This window comes from Ambystoma mexicanum, chromosome 12 (assembly GCF_040938575.1).
Source record: "Ambystoma mexicanum isolate Mex_15411 chromosome 12, UKY_AmexF1_1, whole genome shotgun sequence".
Lineage (NCBI taxonomy): Eukaryota > Metazoa > Chordata > Amphibia > Caudata > Ambystomatidae > Ambystoma > Ambystoma mexicanum.
In genome coordinates this window covers 121,312,579-121,338,302 of record NC_090936.1, presented here as the reverse complement: position 1 = coordinate 121,338,302, position 25,724 = coordinate 121,312,579, and the positions used below count along the sequence as shown (strand labels likewise).

General features: G+C 43.8%; 1 protein-coding gene and 1 long non-coding RNA gene across 5 annotated transcripts in view; one reads left to right on the top strand and one right to left on the bottom strand.

Moving 5' to 3' along the window:
* The window catches only part of LOC138513357 (patatin-like phospholipase domain-containing protein 2), a 309,262-nt gene extending 301,413 nt beyond the window's left edge, over positions 1-7,849 (bottom strand). Inside the window, exon 1 of one of the 2 annotated variants that reach the window (XM_069628138.1) lies at positions 7,455-7,849. In XM_069628138.1, the coding sequence (XP_069484239.1) occupies positions 7,455-7,641 (187 nt within the window). In that variant the 5' untranslated portion in view covers positions 7,642-7,849. The remainder of the gene's footprint in view (positions 1-7,454) is intronic. The other variant, XM_069628137.1, reaches the window with a different exon arrangement.
* LOC138513358 (uncharacterized) overlaps positions 1-23,054 on the top strand; it is a 455,407-nt gene extending 432,353 nt beyond the window's left edge. For 2 of the 3 annotated variants that reach the window (XR_011281748.1, XR_011281747.1), the window contains one exon: positions 11,057-11,272. This is a non-coding gene — a long non-coding RNA (uncharacterized lncRNA). Of the gene's footprint in view, positions 1-11,056; positions 11,273-20,699 lie in introns of those variants that run through there. The other variant, XR_011281749.1, reaches the window with a different exon arrangement.
* The last annotated feature ends 2,670 nt before the right edge of the window (positions 23,055-25,724 follow it).

Sequence of the window (25,724 nt, the reverse complement as noted above, 5' to 3'; positions counted from 1 at the left end):
ATTGAGTCAAAAATAGGACCAAAGCTCAAATGGATGCTTACAGGAGCTGGCTGCAATAAGTCTGGAGACACCCTGACTCATGAATGCAAGAACCAAAGAAGGCTAGATAAGAAATCTAGTCAAACAGCCGCTCTCCGTACATACCCTATACGGGTGGTATAGTTTAAACTTAGATTGAAATGTAAGTTCTCTTCTTCTTATGCATAAGTTCAATAAAGAAACACTTGAGCGAAAGTAGTAGTGAGAGTAATATGTTTATCAAAAACATATATTTCGAACAATGAAAAAAAGAGAGAAAATCACTAATTCTGTCTTAGTGAGGATAACCTAGTTATCAACATATCTCAGAAAGCATTGAGCAAAACTGAAGTTAATACACTTCAGAAAGGGTTAAGCTTTGTGCCCACATATAGTACAACCTTGTTTAATTCCAAGATCGAACTCTACAAGTTCATTAGAAAATTGAAACTCAAGGTATTCTTCGAGGAACTTGAACCTTATGAGAGCACCACCGATATCCCAAACTTTCAAGAGTTTCGAACTAAGAGTAGTTTTATACCACCAATCTCAGTTCCATCGATCGATATCTTTCAGAAAATGGTTACCAAGGATCTGGAACGTATTAGTTACAAAATCCCACCATACAAGAACATGAAACCACACGAAATGAAATCAATTCGGGACCTATATTGTGACAAAGAGATAACTATCCGCCCAGCGGACAAAGGAGGAGCATTGGTAATCATGAATACCACAGATTATGATGCTGAGTGTATGAGACAACTACAAGATCGTACTGTCTATGCACCCTTGGACCATGACCCCACTGTGTCCATTAAACAAAACTTGGAAACCCTGCTGGATAAAGCGTTCGAACTTGACTGGATAAATGAACATACTCGTAAATTTCTTATTAATACTCACCCTAGGATTCCGAACTTTTACACATTACCTAAAATTCATAAAGATCAAGTCAGACCTCCAGGAAGACCTATTGTCGCTGGTATGGACAGCATTAACCAACCACTCGGAGTTTATATCGACTTTTTTCTCCAACCTCTGATACAAAAAACCTCCACTTACATCAGAGATACTTCGCATTTTCTACAGAAGCTCAATGACATAATATTCAATCAAGAGCACTTCATGTTCACAATCGATGTTAAGAGTTTGTACACATCCATTCCGCATGATCTAGGCATTGAATCCGTTGAATGGCTCTTACTAGAATCGCCACCAATCCGTGCACAGAAAGAATTTATTTTGACCCTTCTTCAATTCATTGCGGAGAATTCATATTTTCAATATCGCAATAAGTTCTTTTTACAAACTTCAGGGACATCGATGGGTGCCACAATGGCACCATCATATGCTAACTGCTTCATGCACAAATTTGAATCTGAGCATGTACTTAAAAAACAAGAGTGGAATCAGAACATTCACCTATGGTTACGCTATATCGACGATATATTTGGAATTTGGACGGGCACTTACGACATGTTTATGGTCTTTTTTGAATATCTTAACAGTATCGATCCACGCATTCAATTTACGAGCGAGATATCTAGAGAACAAATCACATTTCTTGATGTTCGTATTGCCAAGAAAGATACTGGCTACAACACCACTTTATTTCGCAAAATTACCGATCGCAATAATCTTTTACATCGTTTAAGTTTTCATCAACCAAGTCTTCTGAAGAATTTACCATACAGCCAACTTTTACGAGTGAAAAAAATAGTGAGCGATCCTGAAGAATGCTTAACTCAACAGCTAGCTATGAAAGACAAATTCCTAGCCCGTGGCTACACAGAGGAAGAACTGAACTCAGCATCTCAAAGAGTACAAACTGTTGAGCGTGATACACTCCTTACCGGTACCACTAAACCCAAGAGGGAGCGACAAACACCGGTATATGTTTCAAGATTCTCCATTCAGAGTAACAAGATAAAGAATTCCATTAAGAAACATTGGAATATCCTTAAGAATGATGTTAGAGTACAGAAACTGTTTGAACAATTACCGGTATTTGCTTATCAAAGAAGTAAGAATTTACGCGATGAATTAGTACGCACACGACCTCCCTTGAAAGAACCCAGTACTCAACGCACAGGGACATATCCTTGTCTTCATTGTACTAATTGCAACCTGGTCATCAAAGGCAACACCATATACCATCCCAGCACAGGCAATAAGATTCTATTGAGGACATTTGGCACTTGTGATAGTGAGAATATCATTTATGGAATAAAGTGTCCCTGTGGGAAATATTATGTTGGCCAATCCATGAGAGCAGCTAAAGTACGTTGGAACGAACACCGCTCTTGTATACGTAACTTTAATCCCAACTCGGCAGTGGCTCGCCATTGGAACGAGAAACGCCACAATTTGACTCAAATCAGATTTTTGATTCTTGAAGTGCTAAGCAAAGTCAATCCACATGAGGATTTGAGCCTTCGGCTTAACCAAAGAGAGACATATTGGATTGACAGATTGGGGAGCCTGTATCCCAATGGCCTAAATGAAGAAATCAATTATCATTGTTATCTTTGAATGTGATGCATCTATGTTGATTTCATGTGACATTACATAATGTTCTTTGTATTAGTTATTGATGATTTTGTATGTTATACATAATGGTTTGATTGTTAAGCCAGTATCCTTAGGCATTGATAATACTTACGCAGTGTTCCAGATCTTCAGAGTCGTTATGTTAACACTTGCTAATTTCCTTAATTGACACATTAATTGCACGCATTGTGCGCATGCATCTTTGCAGCCTTTCCCGGACACCCGTCTGGGACCCAAGGTGACACCTCTAGTGCCACCTACCACGGCTGTGATGCTAGTTCACTATCCCTTACCTTCACATGGGCTACCACATTTGGTGCCTGTGTAGTTATATGTTTCTATTACTTTCCCTGTTGTTTACTTTTCTATAGTATTTTTTCTATGTTTATTATTTTTGTATATTCTTTTTTCTTTTATTCATTTTTTCTTTTTATCTCACCTGAGTGTTGATAATTGGATTTTTAGCTCCTAATATGCCTACATAGCTCATATGCAGTCTCCCAAAAGTATGTGCCGCATCGCGCCGCTCTTCTGATGCGATGCGATCACGTGGGTATTTATAGCAGCGTTACCATTAGCAACGCTTGCTTACAGCGATGCAGAACGGCGTTTTTCTGGCCGGCATAGACCCTGATTGTCTTCCAGGTAATCATTGGAGACGACTCTTTCTAATCACAGCGCTACAGCGCCTCATTGACTCCGCTTAAAACACACTTTTGCTTCTTACAGCTTTATCGATTTGGCTGCACTCTGCACGCTGCTGTTACCGACAACAGATCACATATCTGCTTGTGATTGTAGATTTTTGTTTCTACGAGGCCAAACACTTCTCGTGAGTCCATTTACATTGTTTTCCCTCCATTTACATGGTTATACTCCCCCGTTACTTGCACTTATTGACTCTTAGTTTTGTCTACTTCTTTTCATTACATGTTCTACTTTGACCTGAACCCTCATCTACTTTTTGGTATGTGATTTTTAATTTATTACCTTCTTTTTCTATTGTGATTTATGATTGTATATTGCGCCATTTTTTACGTTATTTTATATGTCATGTGTTATATATTCCAATTCTATGTTACTAGATTGGACTCACCCTGATGAAGGAGTTATTTGCTCCGAAATGCATTGGTACACAAAGTCTATTTAAAATATGAGAAGTGGCAGCTGTATCCTCACTGGGACAGAATTAGTGATTTTCTCTCTTTTTTTCATTGTTCGAAATATATGTTTTTGATAAACATATTACTCTCACTACTACTTTCGCTCAAGTGTTTCTTTATTGAACTTATGCATAAGAAGAAGAGAACTTACATTTCAATCTAAGTTTAAACTATACCACCCGTATAGGGTATGTACGGAGAGCGGCTGTTTGACTAGATTTCTTATCTAGCCTTCTTTGGTTCTTGAGTCCATGATCTACCCCAGCTTGCTATGTGGCATGTTCCATGCCTTGTTGTGCCCCGTGTCAGGGTACTGGGTTGTAGATATAAATTTGTCTCATGGCTGGTTACTTTGTGGTGCTTGGCTAAGGAAACTTGCTCCGTGTGGGATTATTCTTGGTTTGACTAACAAATTTGCCCTTTCTCTGTCATTTTAGGTTTCCTTTGTCTGTGGCGTGGCCTGGCACTTGCATGCTGTCACTGATCAACCCCTGGTCTAAATGTTCATTATTGGGAAACACCCAGGCGTTCTCTTATTGAAAGTTTGTGTTTCCGACACTGCTGTGTTTCCGATATTGCTCAAATGGGCACCCTGTAGCTGATGGTGCCCACCGTAATGAGGTTTGTGCGCTACTATGATGACTGTTAATCTTTTCTAATAAAACAGTCCGACTATTTTGGTTGGTTGCCCTACCGGGTGGTTCTGTGGTCAGCCAGAGTGGTGGTCAAACTAGCACTCCCCGGCAGGCTCTGGGCCGGAAGGTGCCACAGATAATGGTAAGCATTTAGCATTTATGTACCCAACCGGGATTTGCACTACCACCACAGGCTCTGTGCTGCTGTCCACGGGCGCTCTACTTGCTGTTTTATTTGACCGGGGATTGGAACTATATTTGTCACTCGTGTTGGCAAACTTTTGTTGCCCCCGTGTCTGGGTAGTGTTTGACATCTAGTGAGTTTGTAACAAAAAGAGGGGGGGCTTTTGTTGTGAGCAATATTCGTTGCTTGTGTCTCTGACGTGCTTGGTGTTCTGAAGCTTTCCGCCGTGCTTATATTTCTGGGAGACATGGGTAAATATTTCCCCTCAGTTTCTAACTGATGCGCTCTTGGTAAGCTCGTTTTGGTGCTTGTGTATCAATATGGGGGCTGAACATGTTTGTGGATAAACCCGTCTGTGGTTGTTGGGGCGTGTGTGCTTTAATTCATATATGTGGTAAGCACTGCCTTCCATTCCTGTTTTTATCCCTGGATTCGTTTCTTGAACTTCTCGCATTCACTCTGGCCCATTTGTCTGTTCCTGTCTAGTGCATGAATATCATCCTCTGTTGCCTGAGACGTGAATCTGAATGAACAATTGCATTTTGCATGTTTCACCCGTGTTAAAACTCTGTTTATTCTAAAAAAAACGTCAGTTTGGTTTTTGCATCTAGTACTGTACTAAATGTGCCTTGTAAATGCGCCGTAATAACTTCTGCAAAATTTAGCTTGTTATAGTGCCTGTTATTTCTTTAGAGTTGTGTCTACTATACAATAAACATTTGTTCGCGAATGCGACTTAAATCGCCAACGCTGTCTCTTTAAAAATCCCCAGCGTTTGTTCATATGTTAAAGTTATCGTGGCCATACCATTATCCCTCAAAATTGTGCCTTCTGAAACCCACTGCGCAGTGTCCTTGGGAACGTTGCTCAGTGTTGGCTTGCTTCCAAGGGAAGCGTTACATTCTATCCTTACTGGGGCTGCTTCGCCCTTAGTTGCTGGGCAACCACGGCGCAGGGGCTCACTTACTTTAAATTGAAATTGAACGCTGCCTGCGCCGTGCTGCTTTGTTTGTTTTCCCTGATGTCGCTCCCGGTCTCACTTTCACCAGCGCCTGAGCCGGTGCTCCACGTGCGCTGTCTGCATCCAGTCGGTGCCTCTCCATTGGGAACCGGCAATTCCTTGTTTTTCGACCTGGGTATGTGCCGATTTTTATCTCGCAAAAGCTTTTTGAACAGGGCTATGTTCAGTCTGGAAAAAGACACTGAGCTTCCAGCAAACTTTCGAAAGGCCCAAGAGGTGGGGTAAGCACATGAAGATGCTGAGTGCACAGAAAACTTCTGCAGGAAAGAAAAAAAGACTGATTGCACAGAGTACTCTTTGGTTTGGGTCCCCGTGCAGGGTCCACAAACTGATGGCTGCTGCAGCCAAGGACATAGGACTCAGGGGCTGTCCCTTGGGTCATTCTGTGTGGTGGGGGTTGTGGTGCCAGCCCCCCTGGCCAGCATCTGCTGACAGCTAATTGCACCTTATGTGCCTCAGCCTAGCTCCCCCGCCTACTTCCTGCCTTTGGGAGCACTGATGTTTTGCTTCCCTGTGGGGGGTGGGTAGGGTGTTGATTAACACCCTGCCCTTCCCTCTGTGTTTCCTGATGTGTAGACTGTGCTCGCCTTTGTAGTTTGGTGGGGGAGAAGGGGAGTGCTGTCCTTTTTGTTGGGCTGCTGCTCCCCCTCTCCCCTGCCTAGGCAGCCATGGGGCACCTGTTAGCCTGCCTCGCTTTGGGAGGCCTTGCAACATTGCCCAAAGTGGCAGGCACAGGCAAGTACACCCATCGGCTGTCCCCGTTTCACCTTTATAAATGGGATTTGCTGGTTTAGTAGTAATATTGGGCTAAGTAGTGGTTTGACCACTGTTCATCCCCTGTTCAGATTAGAATTGTTAAAAAAAAAAAAAATAATTAAAAAAGATAAAATAAAAACACATTCTTCTGAAATACGTATATTTTGAATTGCCTAAAATAGGTCTATCCGGAATGAGGACAAATGAGGAGTACATGTTTATTCCCTAAAAATAGTTTTACTCCGAACTTCCCAAAATAAGGAGTACAATTGTTTTCCCTTAAATGACTGAGGGGGTACATGGGTATTACCCACTTTTACCAAATAGAATTCCACCCATTTTTTTAACTCATTTTTTCGAACAAACATGCAGATGGCAAGTTGGAGTAAGGTGTGCAGAAAAGCGGGTTATATGTGTCAAGGAAATGGGGGGATTAATGTGTGGTTAAATAATAACAGAAAAAAAACAATACATTGGAAAACGTTCATAGATCCAGTACAAGTCGTGGTCAAGCATACCACCTACCCAGAGCACAGGTGTCAAGCACACATCCTTCTGCCAGGGTCAAGTGCATCACCCCATTCCCAACAGCAATCATGTCAAACACACATGTACCATGCAAGCGCGCACGCACACACACACCCAACCCTGCAAGAAAAACAGGGGGGGGGGAGCACACACACACTGCACCGCTGCCTGCAAACACACCACCAATATTGCAATTCTTACACACAAAAAGTAGTGCAAGGATCATAAATACAATGCAGGTAAGGTGGTTTACTCACAAGTTAAGCGTTTGGCAAGCAGGCACTTCACAAGTTCAAATCGTACAGCAGAGCCAAATCAGCCTTTCATCCTTGTTATCCAGAAAAGGAGCCCAATTAAATGGCATAGTAAGAAAACAGACATTACAGTGCTTAGAAGCCAGGGAAATCCGACATGAACCACTAAGCAAAACATTACAAAATACACATACAATAGTAGAATCTGTTACGACGCCACGGATTATTATTATTTTTCACAAGTGTAGTGCAGCTGGATGGCACACTTCGGCTTATCTAAGGGTAATGCAGGGATCCCCATCTCTCCCACACGCACAACATTGAACCCTGCTCCATTCTTACCCAAGCAGGCGCCACACACCAGCGCAGCTGCGTTCAGGGCCCCCGCTGATGCCCCATAAATGCGAGTGGCCCCATAAATGAGGCGGGGAGCCCGCTCCTGCAGGCAGCTCGCCACCCCGACGTGATAGACCCCGAGGAAGCCGCACCCCGCGAAGGACAAGTTCCAGTCCTGCTCCGCGGTGAACATGGTCAGAGAGGGGGGAGACGGACTAAAAAATTAAAAAAAAAGGGACACAGAGCGAGGAAGGAAGGAAGGAGAGAACCAGGAGACGGAAGCCGAGGCTCAGAGCGGAGTCATTGGCACAGGCCCCCGTAGCACCCTGGGAATGAATGGGTTTAAGAGCGAGCGCGCGCTGCCTGCGTGCCTCTTAAAGAGCAACGGACACCAGTCGCCGGTAACGACACAAGAGCCACACCCCTTTCTCCTCCCCCCACACGCACTCCAAGCTCTAAATAGGACTCCTCGTGACTGACTTGACAGTTGAGCGACGTCACGCAGTTCGCGTATCCTTAGTTGGGTAGGTAGAGCAGCCGAGCTTTCCTCGCGGGAGAGGGTCAAGGTGGGGGACCTGTAGTCTCTTTAGAGGGGCGGGACCAAGGGGTGTGGCCCCCGGCCAGGTTGTGCAACAATCTCTCCATTGAACCCAAGACTGGCAATTTGCATAAATGCAAAGAGCATTATGGGAACATCATAATGTTCACACTGTTAAATGTTAAACAGGTCCTATAGTGATTCAGTAAGAAACCCATTTAAGTGAATAATGGACTCTTCCATTTGGTTTGCTCACAATACTCACCCTAATAAAGAGATGTGTGTAAATTGCTGGACATATATAAGTGTGGCTGAGCTGAATTGGGAGGTGACAGGGAGAGAGGCAGGAGGAGGAACAGTGTGATGTTGGATTTTGTGAGGCAGACTGGGCGGTGGGAGGAGTTGTGAGTTTATGGGAGATAAATATTGATTGGTGAGTCTGGTGCACATCATCCTTTAGGATGGGGAAGCACCAGGTGGTTCCGCCCACCATCTGATAATTAAGAAGAAGGCAGGCATGCATCATCCTTTAGGATGGGGAAGCGCCTGGGCCCACGCACCGGCAGGTGTGATTAGGATGGGGAAGCGACTGCGTGGGTCCGCCCACGCACCTGATAATTAAGAAGAAGAAGAAGGCAGGTGTGATTCTTTTTTTGAGACTGTGGTATTGTCTGCCTGCTGTCTCCACTGCTGAGTTTTCTGTAAGAGCAGCCGAGCAGATGGCCTGTTACTGGGGCCTAGGGTGCTGCCTGCTCAGGATAAGGGCTCTGAATCTGATGGCAAGCCCTCTTCCCCTGGCATGGTGCTGAACTTTATTGACATGGACAAGTGGTGTGTGCCACATGTTCTTAAGACAAGGCTGTGCACAAGCCCAGTAAGGGCTTAAGGCAGAACATCCCCTGCCAAGGGTAAAACATTAAAGGGGGAGTTTGCTCAGAAATTATATTGTCCCAATTGATCAAGCATGTATTTTTGATCATACATCGACCCATCTTAAAAAGCCTAAGTTTTCCTCACTTTTATACAAGCGAAAACGCCTGCCTGGGCACTGCCATCTTGTGGAAATCATATCCTTTGATCTATCGCTACTAAGTTCAAATGCCCTCGTGGCAGTAATACAGATCACACATCCCTAAAGCTAACATCACTAGACGCTTACGCCCCCAATCACACCAATGCAAGCCTCATGTGAACGTCCTCTGTGCGCAATCTATTGAGGTGTCTCCATGAAAATGCCAAGACGCCTCTTTCCTAGACAAACATAAACCATTTCTGATCACATAACGTATGACTTTCTTTTTCCTTCGCGTCAGTGTATTTCTTTTTGAGTCCCCCTCCCTTGTTTCTGCTCTGTTCAGCTATCTGCCAACTACGACACACTGTGAACAGGTACTTTTGCTGGCGATAATTAATGAACTCATTAGTCACTTTTTATTTGACGATTTCCTACATTATGTACAAATGTCTTTATCAAACCATATTTAAATTCGACTTTAACATGGCATTTTCTTTACATGTCTCCTTGCAAACTTTTAAAGTTTGTCCCTCTTACCCTTGTGTTTGCAAGATTGTTTTTTCTAACATGGCTGTTTTTTCGCTTGTTTTTCGTTAATGTTGAATTTTAATGTGAAACCTCATTTCGTTATTGGGATCTGCGTGATTTTTCTGCCACGGAAAAGTCAGCGACGGAAAAGTTTGCATGAGAAATGTGCGAATCACAAAAGGTTTGCACATTTCCTATGCGAACACGCATTAAAACCCCTACAAACCCACACCCCCACCCACACCTCCAACATACCCAAACCCTAGTTACCTTTCCTTCATGCTGTCTCCCTGCGGCGCCAGTTCCCTTTCACTTCCGTGATCGGGAAACGGTGCCGCAGGGTCCTTTTCTTTTTGCTTTTTTTTTAGTTATTTCCAAAGCTGCTGGGGTTTCCCCCACAGCCCCCGCTACTATACTGTAAAGAAGAAGGCAGTTATGGACACCCCCGCAGCCCCAGTTTTTTTTTTCTTTGTTTTTTCCTCGGGTGTGCTGCGGGGGTGTCCCCCGCCATACCCCGCTCACTATACAGTATAGCATAGTGAACGGGGTATTGCAGGGGACACCACTGCAGCCCCCATTTTTTATTTTCGCAGGGGGCTGGGCGTTGTCCCTTGCAACCCCCGCTCACTGTAGTGAACGGGGTGTTGGGGGGACAACCCCCCAGTCCCAAGTCCGATCCCACCGAGACAACTAAACACACACCACAAAAAGGTCGGACTTTTGGTAGTCCAAACTTTTCGTGGTGTTTGTTTTAGATGTTTTGGTGGGGTCAGACTTTTGTATACAGTAAAAACGTACAATAACCGTTATTGTATACAAACAAAAACATTTCCATTTATCTCACTGTTGATTCTGTACTTCTTCAATATTCAGTCCCTATGGCCACTATTCAGCCCTACATATACGAGCAAGAATATTCAGGAGAACTGCTGTTGCAGAGAAAACTCTATCTGCTTGGCCTACATTGCCGAAGAGATACACCACTGCTATGTGTTACAGAGCTGCATGACTTCAGGGCAGCTTGCTTTACAAGATCTGTGTTGCGAATGCTGATGGTCCTTATGCACGAACTTTGATCTACAGTTCGCCCACGTAATCCAAGTAATGAGTAAGTTAATTCAATATATGTTGTGTGTTTGACAACCGAGGTGGCTAACATTGCCTGTTGTTCCCCTATATCACTGTAACTTCTTTGGGTCATTGACGAAAACATTTTTCTGTGAATTGAATACATTTCTTTTCTAATCTCAAACCCTAATATTAATCTTTAGAATCAATGTCCAAACAATTACCTTTCTTTCACTTGGAAGTTGAAAACAATATTCCACCCATCTACAAAACTGTTTTTGATCAAATAGGCATTCACATTTTCAATTGATCCCCACTTGATATCCCAAAACTGTCACTACTTTCGACGAAAAGTTACTTTTTAAAGCATCACAATGCCTAACATTTAAAAATGTATTTCAAACATAATGCATGCAATTATTGGTTCATTTAAATAAACTAGTTCTGTATCTCTTGCAGAGGTGGTACAGGCTTGTGACCTATTGTGAGATTACATGGTGAATTCATGGAAGATTGGGATTCTGCGTTCGATGAGTGATACCTGCCTGTGAGAAATTCCCCAGTGACTGCGGACAAAACAGCAGATTTATGCTGACAGTAACTGTATCGCAGGACTACAACTTGTAGTTTGTCATTGCTATCCACTTTACAAAACTAAATAAAACGAAATAAAAAAATGAGCCGATATGAAAAGTTGTTCAAAATTATTTGTAAGTCCACAACACGTACAAACATCTAAGAGGATCGTGAAAGATTGGTGTGCTTCAAAAAGGTTACTGGCCTAATGCGCTCACCTCATCCACATCCATCCATTCCCCCTCTGCCATCGATGACAGTTCGCACCTTAGGTGGCATGCTCGCAATGGGGCTGGGTGAGTCGGAAGGCTCAAGCTGCCGAACACCATGTACACCTCAACGGCTCTTTGCCATGGGGACCATTGACCACATGGCCTGCCAAGACCCACTGTCTCCAGACTCCCCTTTGAAAACCCTGACCCTGCTATCAACATATCTCTGTGTACTTTCACTGTGCTCCAGGCCTAATGTGCCCGCCTCATCCACATCCATCCCCCTCCGGTATCAATGGCAGTTTGCACCTGTGGCCATGCGCTTGTGGTTCTATGTCATTTCATTGATGGGTGAAATTTCAATGTTTTTTTTTCATACTATTTTTTACCAACAAAAACTCACCGAAATTGTTTTCTTTTTATTTTTGGGTGGGGTTTGCCCCCTAAACCCCCATCCTCTATTGTTTTTTTTAACCTTTTTTTAACCTATTCCCGACCACCCCCACCCCTTTAAACTTTCCCAACTCCCCTATATATTTCGGGTACCACCAAGCACCCAGCCTCTTTTTTTTTTTACCTATTCCGACCACCCTCACCCCTTTTTTTACACTTTTCTAACCTCCCCTATATATTTCGATGTGTTTTTTTGGTAAAATGTATTCGGGGGGAAAAAAACACATCGAAATTTCACCCATCGATGAAAGAACGCTATACCGCCCTTGCCAGGCGGTTGGGTGGATGGGAAGGCTCAGCTGCCGAACACCATGTATACCACAAAGGACTTTTTGGCACGGGGCCGATTGACCACATGGCAAGCCTAAGCCCAGACCCATTGTCTGCGGACTCCCCTTTGAAGACCCTGTCCCTGCAATCAACATATCTCTGTATCCTTTGACTGTGTTCTGGGCCTATTGCGCTTGCCTCATCCACATCCATTCCCCTCCTGTATCAATGGCAGTTCGCACCTGTGGCCGTCTGCTGTCACAGGGGCTGGGTGGATGGAAAGGCCCAAGGTGCCAAACACCATGTACACCTCAAAGGGCTCTTTGGCACAGGGACCATTGACCACGTGACCAGCCCGACACAGTGTCTCCAGACTCTCCTTTGAAGGCCCGTCCCTGCGATCAACATATGTCTGTGTCCTTTGAATGTGTTCTGGTCCCATTGCGCTTGCGTTATCTACATCCATCCACCCCCCCCCCTCCGCTATCGATGGCAATTTGAACCTGTGGCTGCGGGCTGACAAGGGGCCTTCACTGGCGGGTTGGAGGAGGTCCAAATTCATCATAGAGGCCTGGTGGGTGTGAATGAACATGCCAGACATTCACATACACACCCACTTCTGGAAGCCTTTATAAACACTGTTGAATTTACCAAGAGAACATCTCTGAAATCGACTTGCGATATCGCAATTTGTCCACTTTTTTCCTTGTTTGCTGAATCAGCTCATCTCCTCTTCTAGCTAACGGTTAGTCAACTTTTACTATTGTTTTCTTCAGTATCGATGTTATATGCTCTGCCACTTTCTATTGCTTTATACTCAATGTACACCTTATTCTCAATTTAATATATTCAAAAGTCTACACCATTATCAACCATCCTATGTACTTTTATCTCTGTAACTAGCACCTGGCACACTTGATCTATACCTTCTCTTCTAACTTTCAGTGTTATACGGATGACACTCAACTCTCTTTCAGGCTCCCCTCAGTCTCTTCTCCTCCCTATCTCATTCCTGAGTGTCTATCTGCGGTTCAGGATTGGTGCGCCTCAAACGGTTTCTGCATTAGTACCAGTAAGACTGAGAATCTTCTCATTGTCACCCATGCTCCCGCTTTCGGTCTCTCACTCTGCCCACCCTCCCTGGGCCCTCTACATCCGCCTTCCGATGAGGAAAAAAACCTATGTGTCATCTTCGACTCCACTCTCTCCTCAGAAGTATTCTACCTTTTCTCACTTTCTCCCAGAAGCTCACTGTCTCCAGAGCCTTGTTTCTCTCCAGGATGGACTACTGCAACAGCCTCGTTGTCTGTCTGCCTGCATCTACTCTTTGACTCCTGTAACTAATCCAGAACAGGACTGCAAGACTTATTCTTGGCCTCAAGCCCAGGCACCATATCTCTCCAGCCCTGAAATCTCCCCAGTGGCTCCCGGTGACTACAATAATCAAGTTCAAGACCCTCTGCATTGTCCACAAGGCGTCCTTGGGCCAGGGCCTGCACTACATCCAACTCTCTCTCTTCCAAAATACCTTCCTTCTAGAGCCCTTTGCTCAGCTACATCAAACTTGCAAAGGGTCAGATGCTTCTCCAGCCTGAGAGTGGGGGTAGATCTCTCTCCTTTGCAGGTGCCTCCCTCTGGAATTGTCTCCCTGCACCTCTCAGACTTGAGCCGGACCGCCAGAAGTTCCTGAAGCAGCACAAGACCGTCAATTTATTCTCTGCCTTATCTCTCCCGCTTCCTTGCTAACTTACCTGTCTGCTGCGCCGACTGGTTGCTTTGCTACCCTAAGAGTCTCACTGGGTTCCAGGCTCCTCCATGAACAGTATTCCTTGCACTGCCTCTGGGCCTATTGTGCACTTATGAGCTTTAACTGTAATCCCTATAGCCCCCCTGCCTCTTTGCACTTACCTAGAGCCGCTCTACTTTGGCTGCACTTACTCAGAGCCATGGTGTCCTGGTCACACTTCCCCCTCCCCTCTCCCTTGCACTTCCCCCTGGACTTTGCGTTGTCTCACTTGTATGATCCGAATTACACAAGGCCTAGTAGGATCGTTTGTCTTGTATTCCCCCTATCTTCCCTCCCTTGTTTTGTGGCACCTAGAAACAGGTGTGTACAGGCACGTTATAATTGACATATATCATATAACATTACAGAGTATTGCTCCCAGATTTAATATTTCATAGTGCATGTTTTCAATGCATGTTTGCCTTAGGTGGGATTTATTTTAAATGTACCTTTATTATCAATGCAATTCAATGTTTGATGTACTAACTGTGACATTTGTTTTATAGTAATTTTTTGTAATTGTTTTTTAACAGATCATAAGGAAAATCCCAAAATGCCTTCATGCATTGTTTTCAGATATCCCAATGTCAGCCATGACAAAAGTGAAAAAACAGTCCTGCATGTCTTTCCGAAGGATATACAGCAGATTTCCAATGTCCAAGATTAAAGGCAGAGCCAACAATGTCTTGGCTGACATGAGGGCCAATTGATTCCATGTCTGCAGCATGCACTTCTCTGAAGATATGCATGAACTGTCAAAGTTCACTAAAAAGCGTTGCCGCAGACTCCATCATACTTCCCAATGCAGTTCCCACTGAATTTCAGCACACGCTAACACAGGTGAGTAGTTTAGTTGAGGCAGAATTTCTGAATGTACTTGACTTTTTTGTAAATTTTTTCAATATAATATGTTTTCCAAATTATCATTAAATACATTGAAATAGTCTGTGAACAGATAACATAATTAACGGTTTGGAGTTTTTGTGGAATACTTCCGTTGATATTTCATTGCACACGTTGCCTTCATGGAACAATGTACTGTGGTTTATACAATTATAACTTAAGATTAGTTTGTGTATCTCTAGTTTAGGGATGCACTAATAGTTTAGTGCAATGTGAGCCTTCTCAAAAAACATACATTGCGTCTTTTAAGAATATGTCATTTTGCTATATGTGTTGATTACCATCTCTGTCTTTACGGAGACCGCACTAATGGAAGTACAGACTGTTACCATGGAGGAGACCACAGACACGTCCAACATCCACCTGGTGATGCTGAGAGACTTGCAAATAAACTTAGTTTATCGCTCTTGATGTGATCTAACTTATAATACTAATGTACATTTTCTATTGCACACTGGTATGAATATATGCAACAATTAAAGGGCCCAGATTGTACATCTACCACTATTCCAGAGCTAACAGCAACTTCACTCACCTTTCCAAGTAATTTTTTTATACTAATCCTTCAGATGCAAAAATACAAAATATAGATTTGTTTAAGTTCAATTTAGAAAGTATTGATTATATTTACATCCAATTTTACCTTTTGAAACAAATTGAACGCACAACGATGCCACTTGTGTGTTGTCCAGGCCATCAGGTGGATCTGTAATGCAAAGAGGGAGGGTGGGTTGTTAGTAGGGTTGAGTGGGAAAAGAGCAAGAGAGCGGACTGTAGTGCCGTTGAGTTAGTTTGAGGGTTGTATGCAGAGTTGTGAGTTCATTAGTATGGATTGTTGGTGAAATTATTGGAAATCCAACCAAGTGCATCCCTATCCAGAAATCTGTCTAAGTTGCATTTAGGCTTCTATGTAAATATTGACCATCTTTTGTGTGTAAATTCTGTTTTCGATTTTGTTTTTACATCTTTATTATTAAAATTACTTGATATAGGGGGAGGCTGGAAATTCTACAACATACTATTATTGTACCCCTTTCTTGGGAAGCTCTTGGAGAAGCTGGTATTCCCCCAACTGACCCAGCAAACTAAACATGTTTGCTGCCAACGCGACCATCAATCTGGATTTCGAGCATTCAGATTTCAAGCACTGAAACTGCTCTTCTGAACGCCCATGAGGAACTGCTCGCATCTCTTGACTCCAACTCTCCAGCCGTTTTCATACCCTAGGTATCTCGGAGTGGGCACTGGACTGGCTGACCTCCTTCCTCAATGACCACCCATCCCAGGTTATTCTGGGCTCTTTCTGCTCCCCCACTTCTATTGCCACCTGCACCATCCCCCAGGACTCCAACCTTTCTCCCTGGCTCTTTAACACCTATCTTGCTCAGCTTGCACACCTCATTTCCACCTTCTGCCCAAACCTCCAGTGTTATGCAGATGACACACAACTATTCTTCAAACTTCAATCTGATCCTCTCCTTACTTCCTCCATAATTCCTGACTGCCTATCTGCCATCCAGTCCTGGTGTACCTCCAATGAGCTCTGCCTCAATGCCCGCAAGACTGAGATCCTTCCTTTTGGGACTTCTGCTCCCTCTTTCCTCCTCTCACTCAGGCCATCTTCTATGGGCTTTCCCCCTTCTCCTTCATCTGAAGCCAGAAACCTTGGAGCCATCTTCGACTCCTCTCTTTCATTCTTCCTCATATTCAGGACCTTGCCAAGAAGGACCACTTTCCATTCCACCTCCTCAAAGGAATCCTTCCTTTCCTCACTTTCTCCCAGAACCTGATTGTCTCTAGAGCTCTGGTTCTATCCAGGCTAGACTACTGCAATAGCCTCTTCCTTAATCTACACTCTTCTTCTCTACGACCCCTCCAGCTAATCCAGAATAGAGCTGCAAGACTTATCCTGGTTCTCAAGTCCAGGGACCTCATCTCTCCAGCCCTAAAATCTCTGCAAGGATCAAATTCAAATCCCTCTGCATCATCCATAAGGTTGTCTGCGGCTGGGGACCACGCTATCTACAACTGGCTCTCACTAAATACTCGCCCTCCAGATCTTTATGTTCCTCCAGCACCAACTCTCTTTATGTCAAGCGCTTCGCTAAACAGCAAATTGTGGCTGATCTCTTTCCTCTGCAGGCTCCTCACTATGGAACAGCCTTCCTCTTCATCTTGAGCCGGATCTCCTTAAAGTCCGGAAGCTCCTCAAGACCTTGCTTTTCACCTCCTCCTTCCCTTCCTCCCTCCTCTGCTAAACCCCACAGTAGCCGATATTGGTTACCAGGGCCCTTATGGGTGATCTTGAAATAGTCTGTGAACAGGTAACATAATGAACGATTTGGAGTTTTTGTGGAATACTTCCATTGATATTTAATTCCACACATTGCCTTCATGGAACAATGTACTGTGGTTTATACAATTATAACTTTAGATTAGTTTGTGTATCCCTAGTTTAGGGATACACTAATAGTTCAGTGCAATGTGAGCCTTTTCGAAAAACATACATTGCGTCTTTAACATATATGTCATTTTGCTAAATGTGTTGATTACCATCTCTGTCTTTACGTAGACCGCACTAATGGAAGTACAGACCATTACCATGGAGGAGAACACAGACACGTCCAATATCCATCTGGTGTGGCTGAGTGACTTGCACATAAACGTATTTTATCGCTCTTGATGGGATCTAATTTATAACACTAATGTATATTTTCTATTTCACACGGTATGAATACATGCAACAATGAAAGGGCCAAGATTGTACATCTACCACTATTCCAGAGTCAACAGCAACTTCACTCACCTTTCCAAGTAATCTTTTTATACTAATCCTTCAGATGCGAAAATAAACAAAAAAAATATTTGTTTAAGTTCAATTTAGAAAGTATTGATTATATTTACGTACAATTTTAGCTTTTAAAACAAATTGAACGCACAACACTGCCACTTGTGTGTGTGTTGTCCACAGCATCAGGCGGATATGTAATGCATAGAGAGAGGGTGGGTTGTTAGTAGGGTTGAGCAGGAAAAGAGCAAGAGAGCAGGCTGAAGTGCTGTTGAGTTAGTTTGAGAGGTGTATGCAGAGGAGTGAGTTCATTAGTACGGATTGCTGGTGAAATTATTGGAAATCCAACCAAGTGCATCCCTACCCAGTAATCTTTCTAAGTTGCATTTAGGCTACAATGTAAATATTGACCATCTTTTGTGTGTAAATTCTGTTTTCGATTTTGTTTTTACATCTTTATTATTAAAATTTCTTGATATAAGGGGAGGCTGCACATTCTACAACATACTATTATTGTACCCCTTCGTTGGGAAGCTCTTGGAGAAGCTTGTCTTCCCCCAACTGACCCAGCAAACTGAACTTGTTGGTTGTCTATGCGACCATCAATCTGGATTTCGAACATCACCACTGAAACTTCCCTTCTGAACACACATGAGAAACTGCTCGCATCTCTTGACTCCAACTCTCCAGCTCTTCTCATTCTACTTGATCTCTCCTCTGCATTTGACACGGTCAACCACTCTATCCTCATAAAACGGCTCTACGATACCCTAGGTATCTCGGAGCGGGCACTGGACTGGCTGACCTCCTTCCACAATGACCGCCCATCCCAGGTTATTCTGGGCTCTTTCTGCTCCCCCACTTCTATCGCCACCTGCAGCGTCTCCCAGGGCTCCAACCTTTCTCCCTGGCTCTTTAACACCTATCTTGCTCAGCTTGCACACCTCATTTCCACCTTCTGCCCAAACCTCCAGTGTTATGCAGATGACACACAACTATTCTTCAAACTTCCCTCTGATCCTCTCCTTACTTCCTCCATAATTCCTGACTGCTTATCTGCCATCCAGTCCTGGTGTACCTCCAATGAGCTCTGCCTCAATGCCAGCAAGACTGAGATCCTTCCTATTGGGACTCCTGCTCCCTCTTTCCTCCTCTCACTCTGGCCATCTTCTATGGGCTCTCCCCCTTCTCCTTCATCTGAAGCCAGAAACCTTGGAGTCATCTTCGACTCCTCTCTTTCCTTCCCCCTTCATATTCAGGACCTTGCCAAGAAGCACCACTTTCCATTCCACCTCCTCAAAGGAATCCTTCCTTTCCTCACTTTCCCAAGAATCCCATTGTCTCTAGAGCTCTGGTTCTCTCCTGGCTAGACTACTGCAATAGCCTCCTCATTAATCTACACTCTTCTTCTCTAGCTAATCCAGAATAGGGCTGCAAGACTTATCCTGGGTCTCAAGTCCAGGGACGACATCTCTCCAGCCCTAAAATCTCTCCACTGGCTCACGGTTGCTGCAAGGATCAAATTCAAATCCCTCTGCATCATCCATAAGGCTGTCTGCGGCCGGGGACCACGCTATCTACAACTGGCTCTCACTAAATACTCGCCCTCACTAAACAGAACATTGTGGCTGACCTCTTTCCTCGACAGGCTCCCCCCATGGAACAGCCGTCCCCTTCCTCTTCATCTGGAGCCTGATCTCCTTAAATTCCGGAAGCTCCTCAAGACCTTCTTTTTCACCTCCTCCTTCCCTTCCTCCCTCATCTACTAAACCCCACAGTTGCTGAGATCGGTGACCAGGGCCCTTATGGGTCATCTTTGGTCCTGTCCTCCCACTCCCAATCTCCCTCAGCCTCCGCCCACTCCCAGCACTTGCCTTGGCACCCGTGGCCTATGCCACCACAGGCCTGCACTTATTTATTGGCGGTTGACCACTCTTACCAAATTACTTAACAGGAGCTGCTTACTCCCTAGAACTTCCCTCTGTGGTACTCCTAACGCTCACCCCCCACTCCCTCATCCCTCTGTCTGTCTGCACTTGCAGGTTTGGAATGTTCACGATGCCTAGTTGGTCCACCTCTATCTTTCATTGTTCTATATACTTTTAATTCCCATGTTCCCTCCCTATTGCCCTGTGGACGCTTTGAAACACAATTCACTTGATGTATAAGCGCCTTACAAATGCACAATAAATAAAATAAATAAATACTGCAACCTGTCCGGAGGATGAGGTATGACAACATAGAATGTATTGAATTATAATGATAGTTTTTTATAATTTGCAATACTGTCATTAAATTCCAAAGCATTCGATCAATAACCTTGATGTATTTCTTGTTGAAACAAATGCCACAATGAAAGTTTATGCAATTAGAACTATAGATGACTTATTAGGGATACACCAATAATTCGGTGCAATGTGAGCCTTCTCGAAAAACGTACATTGCATTGTTTACAAATAGGTCATTTTGTAAAATGTGTTGTTTACCATCTCTGTGCTTACGTAGACCGCACTGATGAAAGTACATACTGTTACCATGGAGTAAACGACAAACACGTCCAACATCCACATCTTGAGGCTGAGTGACTTGCACATAAACTTACTTTATCGCTTTTGATGTGGTCTAATTTATAATACTAATGTACATTTTCTATTTAAATATGGGGCCTCATTATAAGTTTGCCGGTCCAGTAACAACGGTACCAGTAAGCTTGCCGGTACCGTTGTTACCGGACTGGCAAACTACGAGTGCTGCTCGCGGGTGCCTTTTCGCCCACCAGGTCTGACTTGGCAGGCGGACCAGCACCTGCGAGCATCCCATGTCATATGCACCGGCACCATTCACGAATGGTGCCGGTGCATCCGACCTCCCCATTCCCATTGAGTCCAGGGAATGGAGTCAGTCATAATGTTGTTTTTCTGCTTGGTCCTGTGGTCGGCAAATCAGAATTGGATGTTCCAAGGAAAATTCAGAAAACAAGGGTAAATAACTAAATGCTTTGTTTTTAAATAAGTTGTTTATGAAGCATTTTATTGATTTGACATTTTGAGGGTGTAATTCATATATTATGTATGTGTACTAAAAATTAAGCATGTTTCTTTTCATCCATTGGAGACCTAGGAAGAAGAGGAGCATGAAGATGCAGACAACACAAACCAATGATGTGGCTTGCCAAACCAATGTCAATTGGGAGAAGCTACTTTTTGAAACTCTGCATGGTCCAGTCAAGATTCAGAGCCGCAATGCAGATGTCCAGTGTCCGGAGTTTGAATGGCATGTTACCAGTGACCCATGGAAAGTAACCATGGATGATTGTTACAGCACAAACGTCACCCCCAAGAGACAGAAATAACAGACGATTTTTCCGAATTGCTTGCAGAACCGTTCACACAACCCACACCCGCGAAAAAATTACAATCCACGGAAGAGAAAATGTTCGCTCTTTCCCCAATACATTTGGAAAATCCAGAAATGTGACAAACAGAAATAAGTCAAGCATTTTTACAAGTGATCGATGATTGTTCTCGTGATCTGGACTTCAATCTTCCAAATGTTGAGGATTTATCCTCCACCATGGAATCGCAAGCCACTGTACTGCAGCACGATTGGCTGTTACGGGAACCAAACTACATTGTATTTGACTGCTGCCTCACTCAGATTATGAAAATGATAAGGGGCCTCATTATGACTCCGGCAGTAGCCGTGTCGGTAAAAACGGCAGGCTGCCGCCGGAGTTATGCTTTTTTTCCGGTGCCTGGCAATCGGGAATCACCGGGGCATTACAGCCCCGGCGGTCCCTGAAGCCAGGAGCCGGAAAAAGTAACTCCCAATTCAAATTTGAGTCCCATAGGACTCAATGGGAATGGGGAGGATGGATACACCGGCAGTGTGTGCAACAGTGCCGGTGCATCCGCCGAAGTCTGCGGGCGGGTGCCGTTCTGCCCGCCAGGTCAGACTTGGTTGGCGGGAGGGTATCCAGGCCGCAAACTTGTACTTTGCCGGTCCGGTAACAACAGTGCCGGTAAGCCTACCGGCACTGTTGTTACCGGACCGGCAATGTTATAATGAGGCCCAAGATGTGCTCATAAATTACATAGGAGGATTTGTGGGGAGCGATTGGTGAACTTTACGCATATAGTTAAAGGCACAAACCTGAAGAGGAAGGGTAGCTGTGTACCCAAAATTAACACATTTACATGGATTTCTTAACCTATATTTGGAAAAGTGCCTGCTGGAAATGCACTTTGTTCGTCTGCTTTACTGTTTAGCGGATCAACGTTCAGTAAACCTTCAAGTTTCTGTACACTTGAGTTCCTTGCAAAAACCAAATACTACCGATATCAGAAGAAATTCTTGTTCCCAGCAATTAGCCAGGCATGGGCACTCAAACAAATATCTTTCAACAATGCTTTTGATGGAAAAAGGTTCAGGCTTGCAGGTGATGGACAGTGTGACAATCCAGGTTTTTCAGCTAAATACTTCACTTATCTCTTCCAAGACATGGAAACTAAAAAAATAGTGAGTTCAGTCATCGTGAAAGTGTTTTAATGTACATCTCTGGTTGCAATGGAAATATGGGTTCATTAAAGTCCATTGAACCTCTGCAACCCAGAGGAGTGGGAATAGCCAAGGTCACGCGAGAGCAGTTCCACACATACAGCACCAGTATGATGAATGGCAGGTTGCAAAATTAATTTCCCAAAAAGTTAGAACTGCTGGTAAACAAAAGAAAACAATTTAAATTGGTCACATTCTATCAGCAACCATCTTTGGTGGAGCTCAAAAACCTGTGCTGCTCGAAAAATTGAATTCATTGATGTACCATTGTTCGAACAAGCACTCAAGGGAATGAAATTAACATTTACACAAATGTGCCCATGGACCATTGAGCATGGAGCATGAGCGTAAGAAAAGGTGGTTCGTGCAAGGCTCCCCCCTCACATAGCACTCAATAAGATTGTGTATGACAAAACACTTTCAAGAGACATGAGGGGACTCACCGAATTCTGCCACACTGGAGATTTGGAGTTGTTCCATAATATGTGCCTAAGTACAGGCCTAAAAGTTTGCATTTTGCCATAGAGGGTATCGAGGCCAGAACAATACTGGCAGTACTTGCACATTACAAGAATGTTGGCAGAGAACAATCAAAAGCAGCAAGGACATTCGGGAATCTCCTTTATAAGAAGGTGTTAACCAAAAGAAGCAAAAAGTGGTGGCAAAGCTAATCTTCCAGCCAATAGATTTCATATTTGGAAAAGATCTGACATTGAATGTGCTGGCCTATTCAAACGCATGGAATAGCTCCAGATTTTGTTCCCATGGCCCAGTCTGTGCCACAGAACATTGCAACAGAGGTTTGCCTTCCCAAACTTGAACTTGTTGAAAGGTTGAGTTCAAGATTCAAATGATGTGTGTCTGTCATCAAATTCTTTTTTGTGTGTGTTAATAAAGGCAGTTTGAACAGTTTACACAGTGTTTGCAAAACATGTGTATTGTACAAAAGTGCAGAGAGTGGGGGGAAGGTCTCTCTGGAACAGCCTCCCTGCCCCCTCAGATATGAGCACAACCTCCTTAAATTCTGGAAACTGCTCAAAACTAACTATGCTCTACTCTACCTCTTTCCCTTCCCTGCTAATCACCCCACTACTGCTGTGACCAGTGGCCTGACCCTTGTGAATCTTACATGTCCCCAGGCCCTTCCTCCCAGTAAATTCAAACACCCCACCCTCCCACTGCACTGATCTGTGGGCTCTTGCTTGGTGGCTCAACATCCCACCCCTGTGAGTCACCTGTACTTGCACTTAGCCTGAGGTTCTCCTCCTTGGCTGCCCTCAGCACTTCCCTCCAGGTCCCTCCTCCAGCACTTGTCCATTCCTCTGCTCCTCCATCGATCCTCGAATACAACAAGGCCTAGTAGGACCACGACTGTATAGTTAATGTGTTTGAAATTGTTGTTATTATTTCCCGTGTTCCCATCCCATTTAACCTTGTGGCGTTTTGAAACAATTATGTTGTTTAAAACGCCTTACAAATGCACAGAAAAATAATATCAGTGGGGGTTCAAACCATCTTTTGTGATACAGTGTCTAACTTCGCTGGAAAGTCGAAATCTTGCTAATCGGCTACAAAGTGAAACAGAGCAAAGGTTTATGTGACACCCAATGTCTTCCTTCTCTAGTTTTGAGTGTTATGCTGATGACACACAGCTTTCCTTCAAGCTTCTCCCTACTACCTCTTCTTCCTCCTCTCTCATTCTCGATTGTCTGACTTCTATTCAGGCTTGGTGCACAGACAATGATCTCCATCTTTATGCCAGTAAGACTGAGATCCTACTGTTTGGGTCCCCTGCACCCTGTTTCCATCTAGCACTCTGGCCGCCCTAATTGGGCCCTCTACCGTAACAATCTAGTGAGGCCAATAATTTCAGGGTGATGTAAGACTCTTCTCTCTCATTCACCCCTCACATCTTGGACCTTTCCAAAAAGGCACACTTTCAACTTCACCTCCTTAAAGGCATTCTTCCTTTCCTCACCTTCCCCCAGAAGCTGAATGTCTTCAGAGCTCTGGTACTTTCCATGGTTGGACTACTGCAAGAGCCTTTTCCTCAATCTGCCTCTTTCCTCCCTTTGCCACCATCAACTAATACAGAATAGGGTTGTGAGACTTATCATTGGCCTGAAGCCCAGGGACCGCATCTCTCCAGCTTTAAAATCTCTCCACTGGCTCCCGGCGGTCGTCCACAGCTGCTGTGACTGGATGCCTGGTCCTTCATGAATCTTACAGGCTACCAAGCCCTCTGCCAAGTCGACACCAGCACCCACCCCCATCAGTACTGCCGTCTGGCACCCCGCGCCTGACTGCCAGGCAGCTGGGCATCCACCCCTTGAGACACCGCTGCTCAAGCACTTAGCCTGTAGCTTCCTCCCCTGGCACCCCATGGCACTTCCCCTCCTGCACTCCCAGTAGAACCTGCCCATACCTTGGTCCACTACCCTTCCCCCTTCCCTCTCTCCTACACTTTTAACTGCACTTGCACAATACAAGTGTGACACAGCATAGTAGGATTGCTATTGTTTATTTATTGTTATTGTTTAGTTACTCCCCTTGTTTCCCTACCCACTTTATGTCTTGTGGCGCCTGGTGATACTATATGTTGTCTACAAGTACTCATCAAATCAAAGTCAAATCGATGCAGAAATGAAGATTATTACTGTAATAGATCTACACACAAGCCAGTAAACCTTTCAAAACTGAACTCACACTAGACATGCAGGAATTGTCGAGAGGTACGTTTTTTTTAAAGTTGCTCATTGCAGGTGTGGCTCTTGGGGCAACACTGCACGCATCCTGGTGCAAAATAGACTCTTTGTCCACCCTTTCACCTACTTGGCACCCCCTTCCTAGTGCACCAGCGTCACCTCTATATTATTAACCCACCGCTTTTCATCCTTCTATATACATGCATCTATATTCCATGATGTAACCACCTCTATACATCAAGTAAAATTACCGAAATAAGTTTGTGAGTTTATAAACCACAGTGAAGGTGGGTAGCGATTAGCTACTTTTTTGTTTTTGTTTTTTTTTGTTTATTTGTTTATGGTTTGTTATAAACCTTTACAAAACAGTTGTTAAAAGACACATATATAAATATTAGCAGGACAACAGATACTTAGACAATCCATTATAATAAAAAAAACATAATTATCATTTCAATTTCATCCAAAAATTGGCAAAATACAATGTACATAATCATAGTATCCCCAATCAAAACAAATCACCAAAACCTCCATACTAACTTAACTCACAGACCGTTTTTAAAAATGTTATTATACGAATAATCAAAATAGGAGAATATCCATGTCTCATTTTGTACCAAATGAAATCACGATCAACACATGCATTTGAGGAGAACAATTCGGAAAAATATTCAGTTCTCTGCGTGATCAACATAGGACATGATAACAAGATATGATAAAGGGTTTCGTCCGGCCTTACCTGGTTGCAAAACCTACACCATTTCTTATTCACAGATGATTTTCTTACATTTAAAATATAATTGGTGTGCATAACGTTCAACCTAAATCTCATGAAGGAGTTCCTAATCGACCTGGTTGGGTATTTCATTAAGTAAAT